At 34.6% G+C, this 13,851-nt stretch overlaps 1 protein-coding gene across 15 annotated transcripts in view; it reads right to left on the reverse strand.

Annotated features, from left to right (window-relative positions):
• The window catches only part of Pcdh15 (protocadherin related 15), a 443,526-nt gene that overhangs the window by 238,174 nt on the left and 191,501 nt on the right, over positions 1 to 13,851 (reverse strand). For all 15 annotated transcript variants that reach the window (XM_048338795.1, XM_048338794.1, XM_048338792.1 and 12 more), the window contains one exon: positions 490 to 598. In XM_048338795.1, coding sequence (XP_048194752.1) covers positions 490 to 598 — 109 coding nt within the window. The remainder of the gene's footprint in view (positions 1 to 489; positions 599 to 13,851) is intronic.

The raw sequence follows: 13,851 nt of genomic DNA on the forward strand, positions 1-13,851 counted from the left end.
TTCATCTTTTTGTTTTGCACTGTCAGAAATATATGAATTGGGGATATATTCAGACTTTCTATGAAAATTTTCAAAAATAAATTAGTCACAGATATAAATTACCATGCATCATTTTACTTTCACCCACATAGCTTGAAATAACTTTTATTTAATTCAGACATATCCTATAAAATTATTTATAGTATCCATTCAATTAAAAAACCATTAAATACTGTGTTACTAGAGAATGAATTATGAGTTCCAATGTAGAAATCTGCAAGACACTAGTAAATGTCCAATTGTTCTTTGTTTCTTCAAATGAAAATATCATCATTTCTTTTCTACACATTATTATTGAAACTGTGAAAAGGAAACACATTTATATTATTTTAATTATTTGTGTGTGTGTAACAATCATTTCCAGTGTTAACCAGTTGTTACTAAAACTTTTCCTCTAATTCAAGAAAAACTTTTAATGTGAAATGATAGTATAAAATGTTAGATACAAACCAACGAGGATGGAGTAGAGGATGCCTGGTCTATCTGATGGTGGTTGAATATTCCGGTCCTGATCAATGGCTTGGATTGGTGGGGTGACAATAACGGGGTTGAGTTCTTCCTGAAAAAAAATTGATAGAGATTAGTTTAACTTCATTACTAATACTTTGTGGAGAATTGACTCTGGGGGAATTTAATTTGGGCAACCAAATATCACCTGAGCCTATATTAATCAAAGTTATCAAGATTGGTAGTTTAATACTTCAAATTGGTAAGTTTGAAGTTAAAGAGGAAGAAAGTTCCATTCAAACTCAAATGAAAAAGTCATAGTAATTATGTGTACAGGACTTCTAGAATTTCTCTCAGGAAAAATTCAGGGAATAAATGAAGCAATACATTTTGAGTATTCCTAGGGCAATCTAAAACAAATTTAAAGCTGTCAAATTACTTATGATGTAAAGAGTTCTCTTTGTTTAGTAATACCTTATTGTTTAATATAACTTAATTATATTACAAGAAAATTCATCAAAAACATATGCTGTATTTTAGTATAGCTCAAAACCACATTATTTAAACTTTTTATAATTAAAATTCATTATACAATATTTAATGATACAAATGAATTATATTACATTCTACAAAAATATTTTGACTGAAATTCTAATGCAATTCTTTCAATAGTGTTTCTTAATTTGAGGTCCATTAGTACTTTATTATCAATTTTCAGGTCAAATACTGATTTACTATTGTTTTCTACTTGCAGAAGGACTGCATAATAAACATGTATAGGCTGCATGAACTATAGATCAAGTTTGCAGCCACTTAACTGAACTTGTGTATATACTGATAAAAAACTTTGTTTAGAAAAACTGAAGGCCTAAAGATAATTCTAGGGATTATAATATTGAAATTCTTTTAGCAGCACTTTCTGGTCTTTTCTGCCATGTAAGTGTTATAATTTGCATGATCACTCTAGGAAAATGATATTATTTGCACATCTTCCAGAAACATACATTGAGATCTCTTTGAACACAGTTATGGGATACCAACTTTAAGTTTCTGAAACACTTTGCCCAAAGATATAAATGGTATTTCTAAGGGGAAATTAAGATATCAATATTTGACAACTTCAAACTGAAGGGATTTATTGCAATACTCCTTGATATTATTATATTCTGAAATGAGAAAACATTGAATATGTCATATTCTCTTATGTAAAATCAACAGTTTAAATTCTCAGCAGTTATGCAGACTTGGAGCACTTAAAGACTGCAATGATGAATGTTACTTACTTTGAATAAAATATAATAATTAAAATAACTTCAAAGACATAAACAGATCTTTTTTTTTTTTTTTTTTTTTTTTTTTTGCCAGTCCTGGGGCTTGGACTCAGGGCCTGAGCACTGTCCCTGGCTTCTTTTTGCTCAAGGCTAGCACTCTGCCACTTGAGCCACAGCGCCACTTCGGGCCATTTTTTATATGTATGGTGCTGGGGAATCAAACCCAGGGCTTCATGTATGCGAGGCAAGCACTCTTGCCACTAGGGCATATTCCCAGCCCATAAACACATCTTTAAGGATGAGTATGTAAGTTCTGTGATAGAACACTTGCCTATCATATGTTAAGGTCCCGGGCTCCATCTCTAGTACTACATAAAAACCAACCAAACAAAAAGGAGCAGACTTTAGATTCTTGCTTCCATTGCTGAATTTAATAATTTTTTTATATTCATGCTTACATTTAAAATTTTTTGTCTGCTAACAGTCATTCTATGTCATAAAACAGGTAACTGTGATAATTGTACATCTATAATTTGTTGACATATCAATTCTGGAGACTGAATCCATCACTTACTACATGGTTACTGGAAGGCAGTTACTTAAATGATCTAACCTTCTCTTGCCTCATTTATAAACTGTACTAAATAATATCACAACCATTTGGGTTTTAAGGGACTGATGACATGGGCTTGCACTGTGCATGGTACATGGAAGGGATCAGTACATCTAATATGCAACCTAAGAAAAGAAGTCTCTCTTAACCCCATAGTTCTTTATTCCTTATCTGCACTGTGTGAGGGAGATTTCTGCAAAGAACTATACTTTCCATGTTTCTAGTTGTTTCCAATCTTAAATTATATCATTGGAATAATGGCAACAGCTCTTTAAACACGTTGATAGCCTGTATTGTCCTTTTGACACTGAAGGCCTGGGATGGGCACTGATAATCTGTGTTAGTAAGAAGCTTGCTGTTGTTGCTGATACTGATAGTCTAGGGCCACACTTGAGACCCACTGACAATTAGCTGCTTTGGAAACATTCTACTCAGCCTGTGACCAGTCTATGAACCCTGGAGCAAACTGTTTAATAATTCTAAGTCCCAGTTTTGTAGCCTATAAGTGTGAAAATAAACCTATCCAACAACAGTATTGTACTGAGGCTTACGTAAAATAAGGCTTGTACATTAAAAAAACAACAACCACCACCTTTTAACCAAGACCTTAGACACCATATAATTGCAGGGGCTCTCAAGTTCATTTGTGCAAACAAATTCTAAATGCTATCACAATATTTTCTTCAAAAAGAATGAAATAATGAGAGCAATTTACCAACATTCACTTTCCTTTTTGAATACCAAACAAGAACCATGAAAATATTAATTCCAGAGGAAAATCTCCACCTCCAAGCTATTACTGTTTCTTTCCTCTCACACACATAAAATACACTCATACAACTCTTTCTCCCATCCCTTGCTGTCTCTTTGTCCTGTCAACCTGGGTCTTCACTGCAGCGTCTCTCAAACAGTCCCACTTCAGTGGTTTATTTCCTGTAGAATACCTGCCTTTTCCCCTAAACCAAGAGTGTTTGAGGTTCTTCAAAGTACGTATGATTAAACATTAGACTTAAGGTTGGCAAAGTTCTTTCTATCCATGTCTTGGATGAATCTTTGTCAGCCAAAGTCAGCTTATAGTTAAGCTACTTTATTCCTAGTTCAACTAATTAAATCATTGGTAGCTTTTCCACAAGCATAGCTCAGACCCAGAGAAGGCATTTCTAATCTGGAGGGATTTCTGCACCTCTATGTTGTTTCTCCATGTCAGAGAAGACTCCCAAGAATCACAAGCAATAATTAAAGTCTGAAAGGTTTCTTATTACAATTTAAATAGATAGAAGTTATGCTTGTCTGTTCAAGTATTAAATGAGATGAAATTACAGTTTTGAGTGTATTCGTATTGTTCCCTTTCATAGAATCTCCAAGTTACTTACACATAAATTTTAGTTTGAGTAATCAGTCATATAATTAACAACCCGCTTTTGATAATGAGAATAGACTTTTATCTGTATTAAGTCGAGTTTTCCAAAGAATACAAAAACTAAAAATAGCTAGACACCAGTGGCTGATACCTATAATTTGATCTACTCAGAAGGCTGAGATCTGATGATTACCATTTGAAGCTAGCCTAGTCAAGAGAGACCCTGAGACTCTTATGTCCAAATAACTACCAAAAAACAAACAAACGAACAAACAAAAACAGAAATGGAGCTGTGGCTCAAGTAGCATAGTGCTGACCTTGAGTAGAGAAGCTTGGGGACAGCACCTAAATCTTAAAAACCTTGAGTTCAAATGCTAGGACCAGCACAAAAAAAGAGAAAAGAAAAATAAATAAATAAAAAACTAAAAATAACACAGCCAGCAAACTAACAAGGAAAAAGAATTGTTACATCCATTATTCACAATTACTCATCCTACAGATGCTTCTTAATAAGAAAACTATACTTAAAAGAAAAACAAAACTAAAAATAATCACATATATCATTAAAATGTGTTCATAATCTTCTGAGTATTGGAAACAGTGCCTCAGGACAATTGTTTTGGAAGTGAAAGAAGATTCTTTACCTAAAGTTACTGCACACGGTTTCATTATACCATTACCACAACAAGATATTAAGGACATTAAGATTCTACAGGATTTAAGAATTGTATTTGGGGCCAGGTGCTGGTTGTTCACACCTGTAATCCTAGCTAATCAAGAGTCTGAGATCTGATGATGGACATTCAAAGCCTGCCCTGGCAGGAAAATATATGTGACTCTTACCACCAATTAACCACTAGATAAACCGGAAGTGGTACTGTGGCTCAACTTAATAGAGCTCTAGCCCTGAGCAAAAGTGCTCAGGGACAGCACCTATGTCTCCAGTTCAATTCGCACAAATAACATCACCACGAACGTACTATGATATTTGGGCTAGGAAAATTTTGTCAAATTTTTAAATGTAATTTTCAAAACTACAGGCATCATTTAAGTAAGAATCATAATGGGTGAAGTGTGTGTGTGTGTGTGTGTGTGTGTGTGTGTGTGTGTGTATGTTAGGTAGAAAATGGCTAAGCAGAATATAAATGGAGCCAAAACACTCACAAGTAAAATTTCCTTATAATAAGTATGACTTTACCATTGACAACAGAGTTCATGGAATTTGTTTCCACATCAGTTGGGAATATTCTGATTGCCAAATGCATAATAACATTTCAATAAGATATTTTGTTCTAAAAGCAATTCATCAATATGCTATGGAATTCATTTCACAGAGAAGACATTTAACCAAAATCAATTTATAAATCAATTGAATGATGCTCTACAAGAAATAAAAACAATTGTATTAACATCATTAAATAAATGAAGCTCTTTTGGAAGGGTACTTGTCACTAGTATGCATGAAACCCTGTATTCAATGCTGTACACATCACTTAGCATTCTACATAGACATGAACAAGTGTGTGTGTGTGTGTGTGTGTGTGTGTGTGTATGTGTGTGTTTATGAAAGATATCTTTGGATATAAAAACTTGTGAGATTTAAGTTATATATTATTCCAGTTAAATATTTTAAGCACATGTACAGGAACTAAAGAGCAGATAGTAATTTGTCTAAGAATTTGACTTATTCATTTATTAAAATAAACAAGATAAGATAAAGATGGGAAATAAATGAGTGAAATTCAATAAACGTGAAACACAAAATGCATCATATTATAGTCAGTGCATAAGAAAAATAGTCAAATATTTATACTGGGGAACCAAAAGACTTTTCTCAATGATTCTCTTGTAACAACCATGTAATTATCGCAAATCTTTTTTTCCTTTAAGTTTTAGATAAAGTCCTAGGACTTTGAGCCTTGAACACTACTGTCTATAAATGTGTCAAATAATGGCTAATAGATAATGTGGTAATTGTTGTAAAAACACTCCACTTACTTTTCTGATTATTTCTAAACATAGAAGAGCGTTCTGTTGACATGCAAATGAAAGTTACATTATCACTTATAGACATTGGCAACACCAAATTTAATACATTTTTGTCAATTTGTATTCTAATGAGTTATCAAATCTGGCTAAAGATCAGTGTTGTCAAGCAAATCTTGCATATTGGCAAAAGGCAAGGTTTCTCTCTTGCATGATCAAGGTCTCTCCATTCCAATGGTTGCTTCCAAATCAACCTCCATATCACATGTGAAAAAAAGATAATCTAGAGGTTTATTTGTCTTGAAGAATGGAATATCTTCAAGGACATAGTATTGCATTTCTTGAATATCTTCCTTTCTCTTAGTTTGTGATCATACATTCTAGATTATAGTGGAGGCATAGTTTGATGAACTGAAAAAGTCGCCTACAGCTCAACTGCATGTGTAAAAATGGTCAGAATGGTCCTTTACCAGAGTGTAATTGCTATAATTACAAATAATTTATTTCCTTGCTGGAAGAAACTGCTTATTGGTATTTATAAACCTCTGTCTAATGTGTCAAAGATGTCAAACTATTTCAAGGGGAACAACAGAAAAGCCACTGCTACTCTGAGAGTCTCTCTAATGTCCCTCGCCTCTGCAGCAAACCCAATTTCTTTGCCGTCTTATTTGTCTTTAAGCAGTTTGGTCTCCAGAATTCTATTCCAGCTGATAGGTTAGATATGGGCAGGGAAGAATATTTGCCTTGCACATTTGTTCCAACCATCAGAACTATTTTCCTGACATATTCATGGGAACACATACTTAAAATTAATTCTTTCCATCTATACAAATTCAGAATGTATATAAAATCATCAAAAATTTCAAATACCCAGATGTAACTCCCTAAATAAGTATTTTGTTTGTTGATGACGATGAATTTAAGAGGACTAAGTTTAAGAACACATATTTCATATTCATTAATTTTTTCAGGGGGAAATTTTCTTTCTTGAACTGATAGAAAACACTATTTATGCAAAATTATTTCATTTGTATTAGAAGATAACACATAGCAAATTGTATATACACATCATAAACAGATGTATTTTAGCAAGCACTTATAAAACAATAATTCAGTAAGCATTTTGGTAGAGAAGTTAAGCTCTTTTCTACTTCTTTGAACTATTTCCCTGCATAAAGTAGAAACAGTGAGATTTTAAAGTTGTGGTACTTAGACATTTTAATTTATGTCAGGCAAGCAGGGACCACAATCCATAGAAATAAAAAGTCAGAAAGCAATAATACCAGATACTTAAAACTATGGCATTTTATCATCCATTTAGCTTATTAAATTTGCACAGAAGTAGACAATTCTGTCTCCATAATATTCCTAAAACATATGTTTAACATTCATGCATATCCATTATATGTTTTCATTAACACCAGATTTAAATCATATAAGTCAGAAAGCACTGGTATTCTCATTCTATATTATATTGTAATTGACTTATTTTTCTAGAAGAAACTGAAAATGGTCTGTCAGAGTGTTGCTCTTTGTGTATATAAGGAAACACAAAAGGAGAGAACAATTGAACTTATTCTTGTGCACATATTTTCATAGATATAAATATGTTTACATATTCCCTGGAGAAGCCAAGTATTCTGTTTTTACTTTGTTCAGTTTTCCTTTTATTTCAGTGACTTAAATATTGGATTAGTTTGAAAAGTATCAGAAAATTTGGACAGTTCTCCTCCATGTAAATATTTCACCAAAAGAAAGTAATTAGGAAAAGTAAAAGGAGCCAACAAGTTCACTCTCAATCTTTTATAATGTGGAAGATATACAGGTGGAATACTTAGATGAGTTTTAAAGCTTGGATGGCACATCAAAGTTTGAGTTTTATGTTTGAAAGAAGTCCTCTAAATAGATTTGGAAATTATCATCTTTAGAATAGGAGGGCAAAGAGCACTGGCAGAATATTTTCACAGATAGATTTATGAAAATCACCTCAGTTGATGACTGAAATTTCCTAACATAGTTAAACAAAAAACCTACTGAGCTAAAAAATGTATCTTTGTCTATCTGAACAGAATCCATGGATGTTTCAATATTATGCCCCTTGTTATTCTATCAAGCTACATCCCTTCACCTTTATATTCGATATCAAATATACTTTTTATTTAGTAAACCAAGTACAGGTTTACTGCTAGTGTGAAAGAGATGCCAATGCCACTTTCTAGTTATATTTAATCTGACATAGTGAAATTTTTTGTATAACAACCATTTATGCCCCAGCTCCATGACTGGTGAAAAAGTGGTGATTGAATCCTTTGCTGAAAGATTTCTGACTTTATCAAGACAGGAGATACAAATGACCCCACTGGAGGGCCAGTGGCATTATTTGTATCATATCCTTTCTCAATTCAGGTTTGGAATATAAATACCCCAAACTTCTTATCTGTTCTTTGTTAAAGCTGGATGAAAAAGAAGTTTGTTTTACATGTAGCACCTACTGTCTTACCCCAGGGTTATAAATCATATTTTAGATAGCAAGAGTAAGAATTTGTAGAGATTATACAGCTTCCTTTTGTTAAATAACCCTAAAATAGAAATGTTATAAAATAACACTAATTTAGAAATACACAACTAGAATAACTCTAGTAAAGTCCTAATCCTTTTTTTTTTTTTTTTTTGTGCCAGTCCTGGGGCTTGAACTCTGGGCCTGAGCACTGTCCCTGGCTTCTTTGTGCTCAAGGTTAGCACTCGGCCACTTGAGCCACAGTGCCACTTCTGGCCGTTTTCTGTATATGTGGTGCTGGGGAATCAAACCCAGGGCTTCATGTATAGGAGGCGAGCATTCTACCACTAGGCCACATCCCCAGCCCCCTAATCCTTTATAGTGTGGAATTTATCTACCCAAATTGTCTGCTAATGCAAGTATATACAAACAAAGGTTCTTTCTTTTTTTGACATATAAAATTGATGGGATTTTGCTTTCCTGCCTCCTGAGCAATATAAAATATTTAGTAGAGTGTATAAAATAACTATGGACAACACAGTTCCCTATACACCTCCAACACATGTCTAGATCACAAATGGAAGGGAAACTTCTCTGAATGAAGCTATTCTCAACATTCAAATCCCTAGCAAACTGGCAGAGGATGAAGATCTAGGTCTGTTGGTTGTAAAGCAAATTTACAAAGACTTGGTTTTATGTGTATAAGAAGTAAGACCTAGACTTGTTTGCAGACTTCAATTTTGTCCTTGCCACAGAGGCTACTACTTTATCCCACAACAGGGGAGCTGTTGATAATTCAGGATGCTGATGCCTGCAGGGCGCTGATAGATGCTTCATAAATCTTTTCCAAATGGCATTCTTGATATTTTCTGACAGGGTCCCTGAATACATCCACTAAACTTCAATTTTCCTTCAGAGTTCAATGTAATAGATTTTTCTCTCCACTTCCTGGGATGGTAGCAATTATGTCTTCTGCCTAGGTTGTACTTATGTCCTATCATATTCACATTTTTTTTCCTTAAAGACATCAGATGCATCAGAAACAACTGTGTAAGCAATCACAACTGTTGAACCTTATCCCAGAAAACCAAAATAATCATGACACTTGAGAATACTTCAGAGTAATCTGCATCCTGGGTAAACATGCCCAGTAAATACTATATACAATATTTATACAAACTATTTCATGGTTATATAAATGTTCTATCTTACTTCTTTTACTTCTCAACTTGTATTTCTTCTTTGGTGTGTTTTGATGTCCACATTTTTTGAAAGAGCAAAGATAGGAAGTGTTGGGAAAGCTGCAAGACAAGCATGGCACAAATGGAGACAGTGTCTTGTGAGAACTCACACTACACTGGGCAATTCATTTTGCTCAGTGTGATTTAAAGACCATGCTCTCTCTGGATCCACTTCATGTTCTCCTACTACCTTGACAACCTCCAACTGCTTGTCTCTAGATGCCTGTCCTGATTGCATCTTCCCAACAGGTTCTACTCTCTGCTAGGAGCTTCTCACACTTGGTTTCCTTATTAAAATATACCAATCATGTATTTTTTGTTTTGTTTTCCCTTGGCTTTTGCATTTTCAAGTTTTACTCAGTACCAGGACTGAAACACAGGCCCATGAATTTGCTAGACATGTATCCTATAATTTGATCTACAGCTCCCCTTCTCTTTATTTTTTGGACAAGTTCTCAGTTTTTTTGCCAAGGACAAGAAACAACCATCCTAGTAACTGGGATAAAGAAAAAATACCATGCTTGGCTTGTTTGTTGAGATGGGATTTCCATATTTTCCCCCAGACTGGCCTAAAACCACAATCCTCCAACTCTCTGTCTGTTGAATAGCTCGGGTAAATGCATGCTCCAATATGCCAGAACGTATTTGCTATTTTCTTAAACATTGTCCTCATAAAGCTGAAGGCATATCCTTGTCACGTCCTTAGAAAATGCCTTCTTGAACATTCTAGCTAACAAATCATAGTATTCTCAGTTTTAATACCTGAACTTTTAAATTGTGTGTGTATTCCTGTCCTGGGGCTTGAACCCAGGGATTGTATACTGTCCTTGTGCTTTTTTTTTTTTGCCAGTCCTAGGCCGTGAACTCAGGGCCTGAGCACTTTCCCTGGCTTCTTTTTTGCTCAAGGCTAGCACTCTGCCACTTGAGCCACAGCGCCACTTCTGGCCATTTTCTGTATATGTGGTGCTGAGGAATCGAACCCAGGGCCTCATGTATAGAGGCAAGCACTCTTGCCACTACGCCATATTCCCAGCCCCTGTCCTTGTGCTTTTTGTTCAAGGCTAGCACTCTACTTCATGAGACTCAGCCCTGCAAATAGTGAACCAAAAATTCAGTAGTGTTTACTTGCATTTCTGTTATGGCCAGTAATGCTGAGCACTTCTTTATGTGTCTTTTGGCTATTTTTATTTTGTCTTCAGAGAACTCTCCCTTTAAGTCTTTAGTCCATTTATTGAGGGGGCAGTTGTTTGTTTCAGAATTTTTGGGGGAGGAACTTATTTTTTTTTTTTTTTGAGTTCCAAGTATATTTTAGATATGAGGCCCTTGCCTTTGTTTGCCCAGGAAAGATTTTCTCCTACTCTGAGGACTTGCTATATATCTTGTTAGCTATATCATTTGCTATACAAATCTCTGCAGTTTGAAGCAATCCTATTTGTCCAACCATTCTTTGATTTGCTGTTTTTTAGCCTTTATTAAGAAATTTTTGACCCCTGCCAAGGAGCCCAAGTGTTTCTCGTATTCATTCCTGCAATGTTTTCAGGGTATCTGCTTTTACATTGAGGTTTTGATCCTTTTGGAATTGATTCTGCTGCAGAGTGATATATAAGGCCCTTGCTTTAGTTTTTTTTTACAGGTGTTTAACCAATTTTCCCAGCACCCTTTTTTGAGGAGTCTTTCTTCCATCCTATTTTTTGGTTCCCTTATCAAAGATTAGGTGGACACAGATCTGTGGGTTCTGGGTCTTAAGTTCTATTCCATTGGACCTCAGGTCTGTTCTTGTGCCAATACCAAGATTTTTTTTTAATCACTATAGCTTTACAACATTGATATTTCACCTCACCCCAGTAAGATTTTCCATTATCAAGAAAACTAACAACAACAGATGTTCACGGGCATGTGGCCAAAGGGAATCCTACACTGTTAGTGAGAGTGTAAAATTATTCAACCAGTCACTCTGGAAAGCAGTGTAGATTTTCCTCCAAAAGCTAAAAATAGAGATACTTTATGACCCAGCAACCCCACTTTGGGCATTTATACAAAGGATTACAAATAAGATCACAGTAAAGCTACCAGCACAACTATGTTTATTGCAGCACAGTTTGCCATCGCTAAAATATGGAACCAACATAGATGCCCCTCAGTAGCTGAATGGATCAAGAAAATGTGGTACATAGGCACAATGGAATTCTCTGTATCTTTTAGAAGGAATGTCTCAGCCCCATTCGTGAGGAAATGGAAAGACTTTGGAAAAAAGTCATACTAAGTGAATTGAGCCAGACCCAAAGAAAGATATTCCTAAGTGAAATGAATTACAAGATTTGGAAATAAGTAGTTTATCTTTGTTGTTGTTATTTCCAATATACCCTATGAAATCATGCCTTTTTCCTTTGTCTTTCTTCTGCATGTTTTTACCCCTGATGTCACTGTAACTGATTTTGGTGCAATGAACAATGTAAGTATGTTTATCAGAAGGAGGCTAGGGGAACACCAAAATATAGAGACAAAGTGTAAGTGGTGAACCAATGCAACAGCAATACTTACAAGACAATATGCTGTAGACCAACTGTACAACTTGGGGGAGGATGGGGAGGGAACCAAGGAGGGGAGAAGGTGGGCAAATTACAAAGGAGGAAGTAAAAAGTTTGATAAGAAATGTACTCCCTGCCTTATGTATGAAACGGTAACCTCTCTGTACATTACTTTGACAAAAAAAAATTCAGTAGTGAAACCCACTAGACACTCTACTGGAAATGAACTATACAACTTCAGAAGGTCAGGAAGTCGGGGAGGGGAAAACTGGAAGAGGATGGGGGGGTAGCACTGTTCAAAAGGAAATGTACTCATTCTTTGACTCATGTGACTGTAACTCCTCTCTAAGTAAGCCTTGAAATGTTGTTTTAGATAGTTTCATCAACCTTCATTCCTCAGTTGGCTTCATACCATTGTAGTCTGGTCTTAGCCTCCTGAATAGCCATGATTAAGGTGTGAGCCATGGAAAGTTCTTATTTAATTATGTTTATTTAATTGTTTCTCCCTACACTATAACATTAATGTCCTTGTGCTATAAAATTATCTCTCTATGTCTCTTGAACTAAAGAACTATCATAAATTTCTCTTTCTCCCTTCCTTCTCTATATATGCATATGTGTGTATGTGTGTGTGTGTGCACGTGCATGTGTGAACATAATTTCTTTTCTTAAGGAATTTATGCAATTGTAAAATAAGGATAACTAATATGTAATAGAAGTAATAATTTGAAGTAATGCATAGTTTTCTGGACTAAGTTTCTACTGAATTATTCAGAAGAAAGAATGTTGGGAGATAAAGGAACCAAAGTAATGTAAATATTTTATGCATCTGCAAGGTTTACCTATTTCTTTAGGGTTTTCCTCTCATATGCTTTCTTTTATTTGAGTCCTTTAGAAAAAGTAGAAGGTAAGTTAATTGCTTTTTCAAGAAGTTAAATGATTCATAATCACATAATTCCTGTTGTGAGAGAATTATTGCTATAGGAATAAAAAGTTTATAATAATATAATAAAATATTCCAGATATATTAGTCTTCTACTCACATTTGGGAAAATTAGGCTAAAAAAGAGATTAAGTATCTGCTGCTGCAATTTACCTGCATTAAATTTAGCTTCCTGAAAATATCATAGATCAATTTCTTACAATAAATAAATTTGGTGGGTTTATATGTGCAAGAAAGTGAGTGCATATACTTTGGTTTAGTCTAGATAATCAATGACTCTAAAGAGACTGTGCAAATTCATTCAGGCATTTAAGAAGACTCTTGATAGAAGCATTTGTTTTTATACAACACACTTCCTAACTGAAAAATCTATAGGAAAAAGCTACGTTTGTCCATTCTAGATATAGAGGTAATGATCAGTAGCAACTTTATATACACAAAGCATAGTCTGGCCCTGTACACATTGTACTGACACATCTGATAATATGTGTTCAGTATTGAAAATGCCAGAGTTGAAATTATCTCAAACACTACATAAAAAGAATAATTGGTAAATTAGTAAATTCACAGTTGAACAGTGATCCTTTTTCTATTTTGGGGGACATTCTCTGCTCTCTGATTTCTTTTATTTATTTATTTATTTATTTATTTTTTACCAAATATCCCTGAGCCATTTCTGCCAGTGAGCAAAAACTGGAGATCAGGTTGCCTGGATACAGCAAATCCTGAACAGCCAAGGGGAAGATGAAGGTCAAAGAGAGAATTAGATTGATGTCTTGTTCCCGTTTGAAAACAGAACTTATTTGTTTTGCCCACAGTGTCGGGAAATATGGGGCAGTTTAGGAAGACAAGATATTATTTTGCTGTGAAATGGATTCATGAAGAAATAGAGGTATCCAGAGCAGCACAGTAAATATTACTGTAGG

This window comes from Perognathus longimembris, chromosome 2 (assembly GCF_023159225.1).
Source record: "Perognathus longimembris pacificus isolate PPM17 chromosome 2, ASM2315922v1, whole genome shotgun sequence".
In the NCBI taxonomy this organism is placed as follows: Eukaryota; Metazoa; Chordata; class Mammalia; order Rodentia; family Heteromyidae; genus Perognathus; species Perognathus longimembris.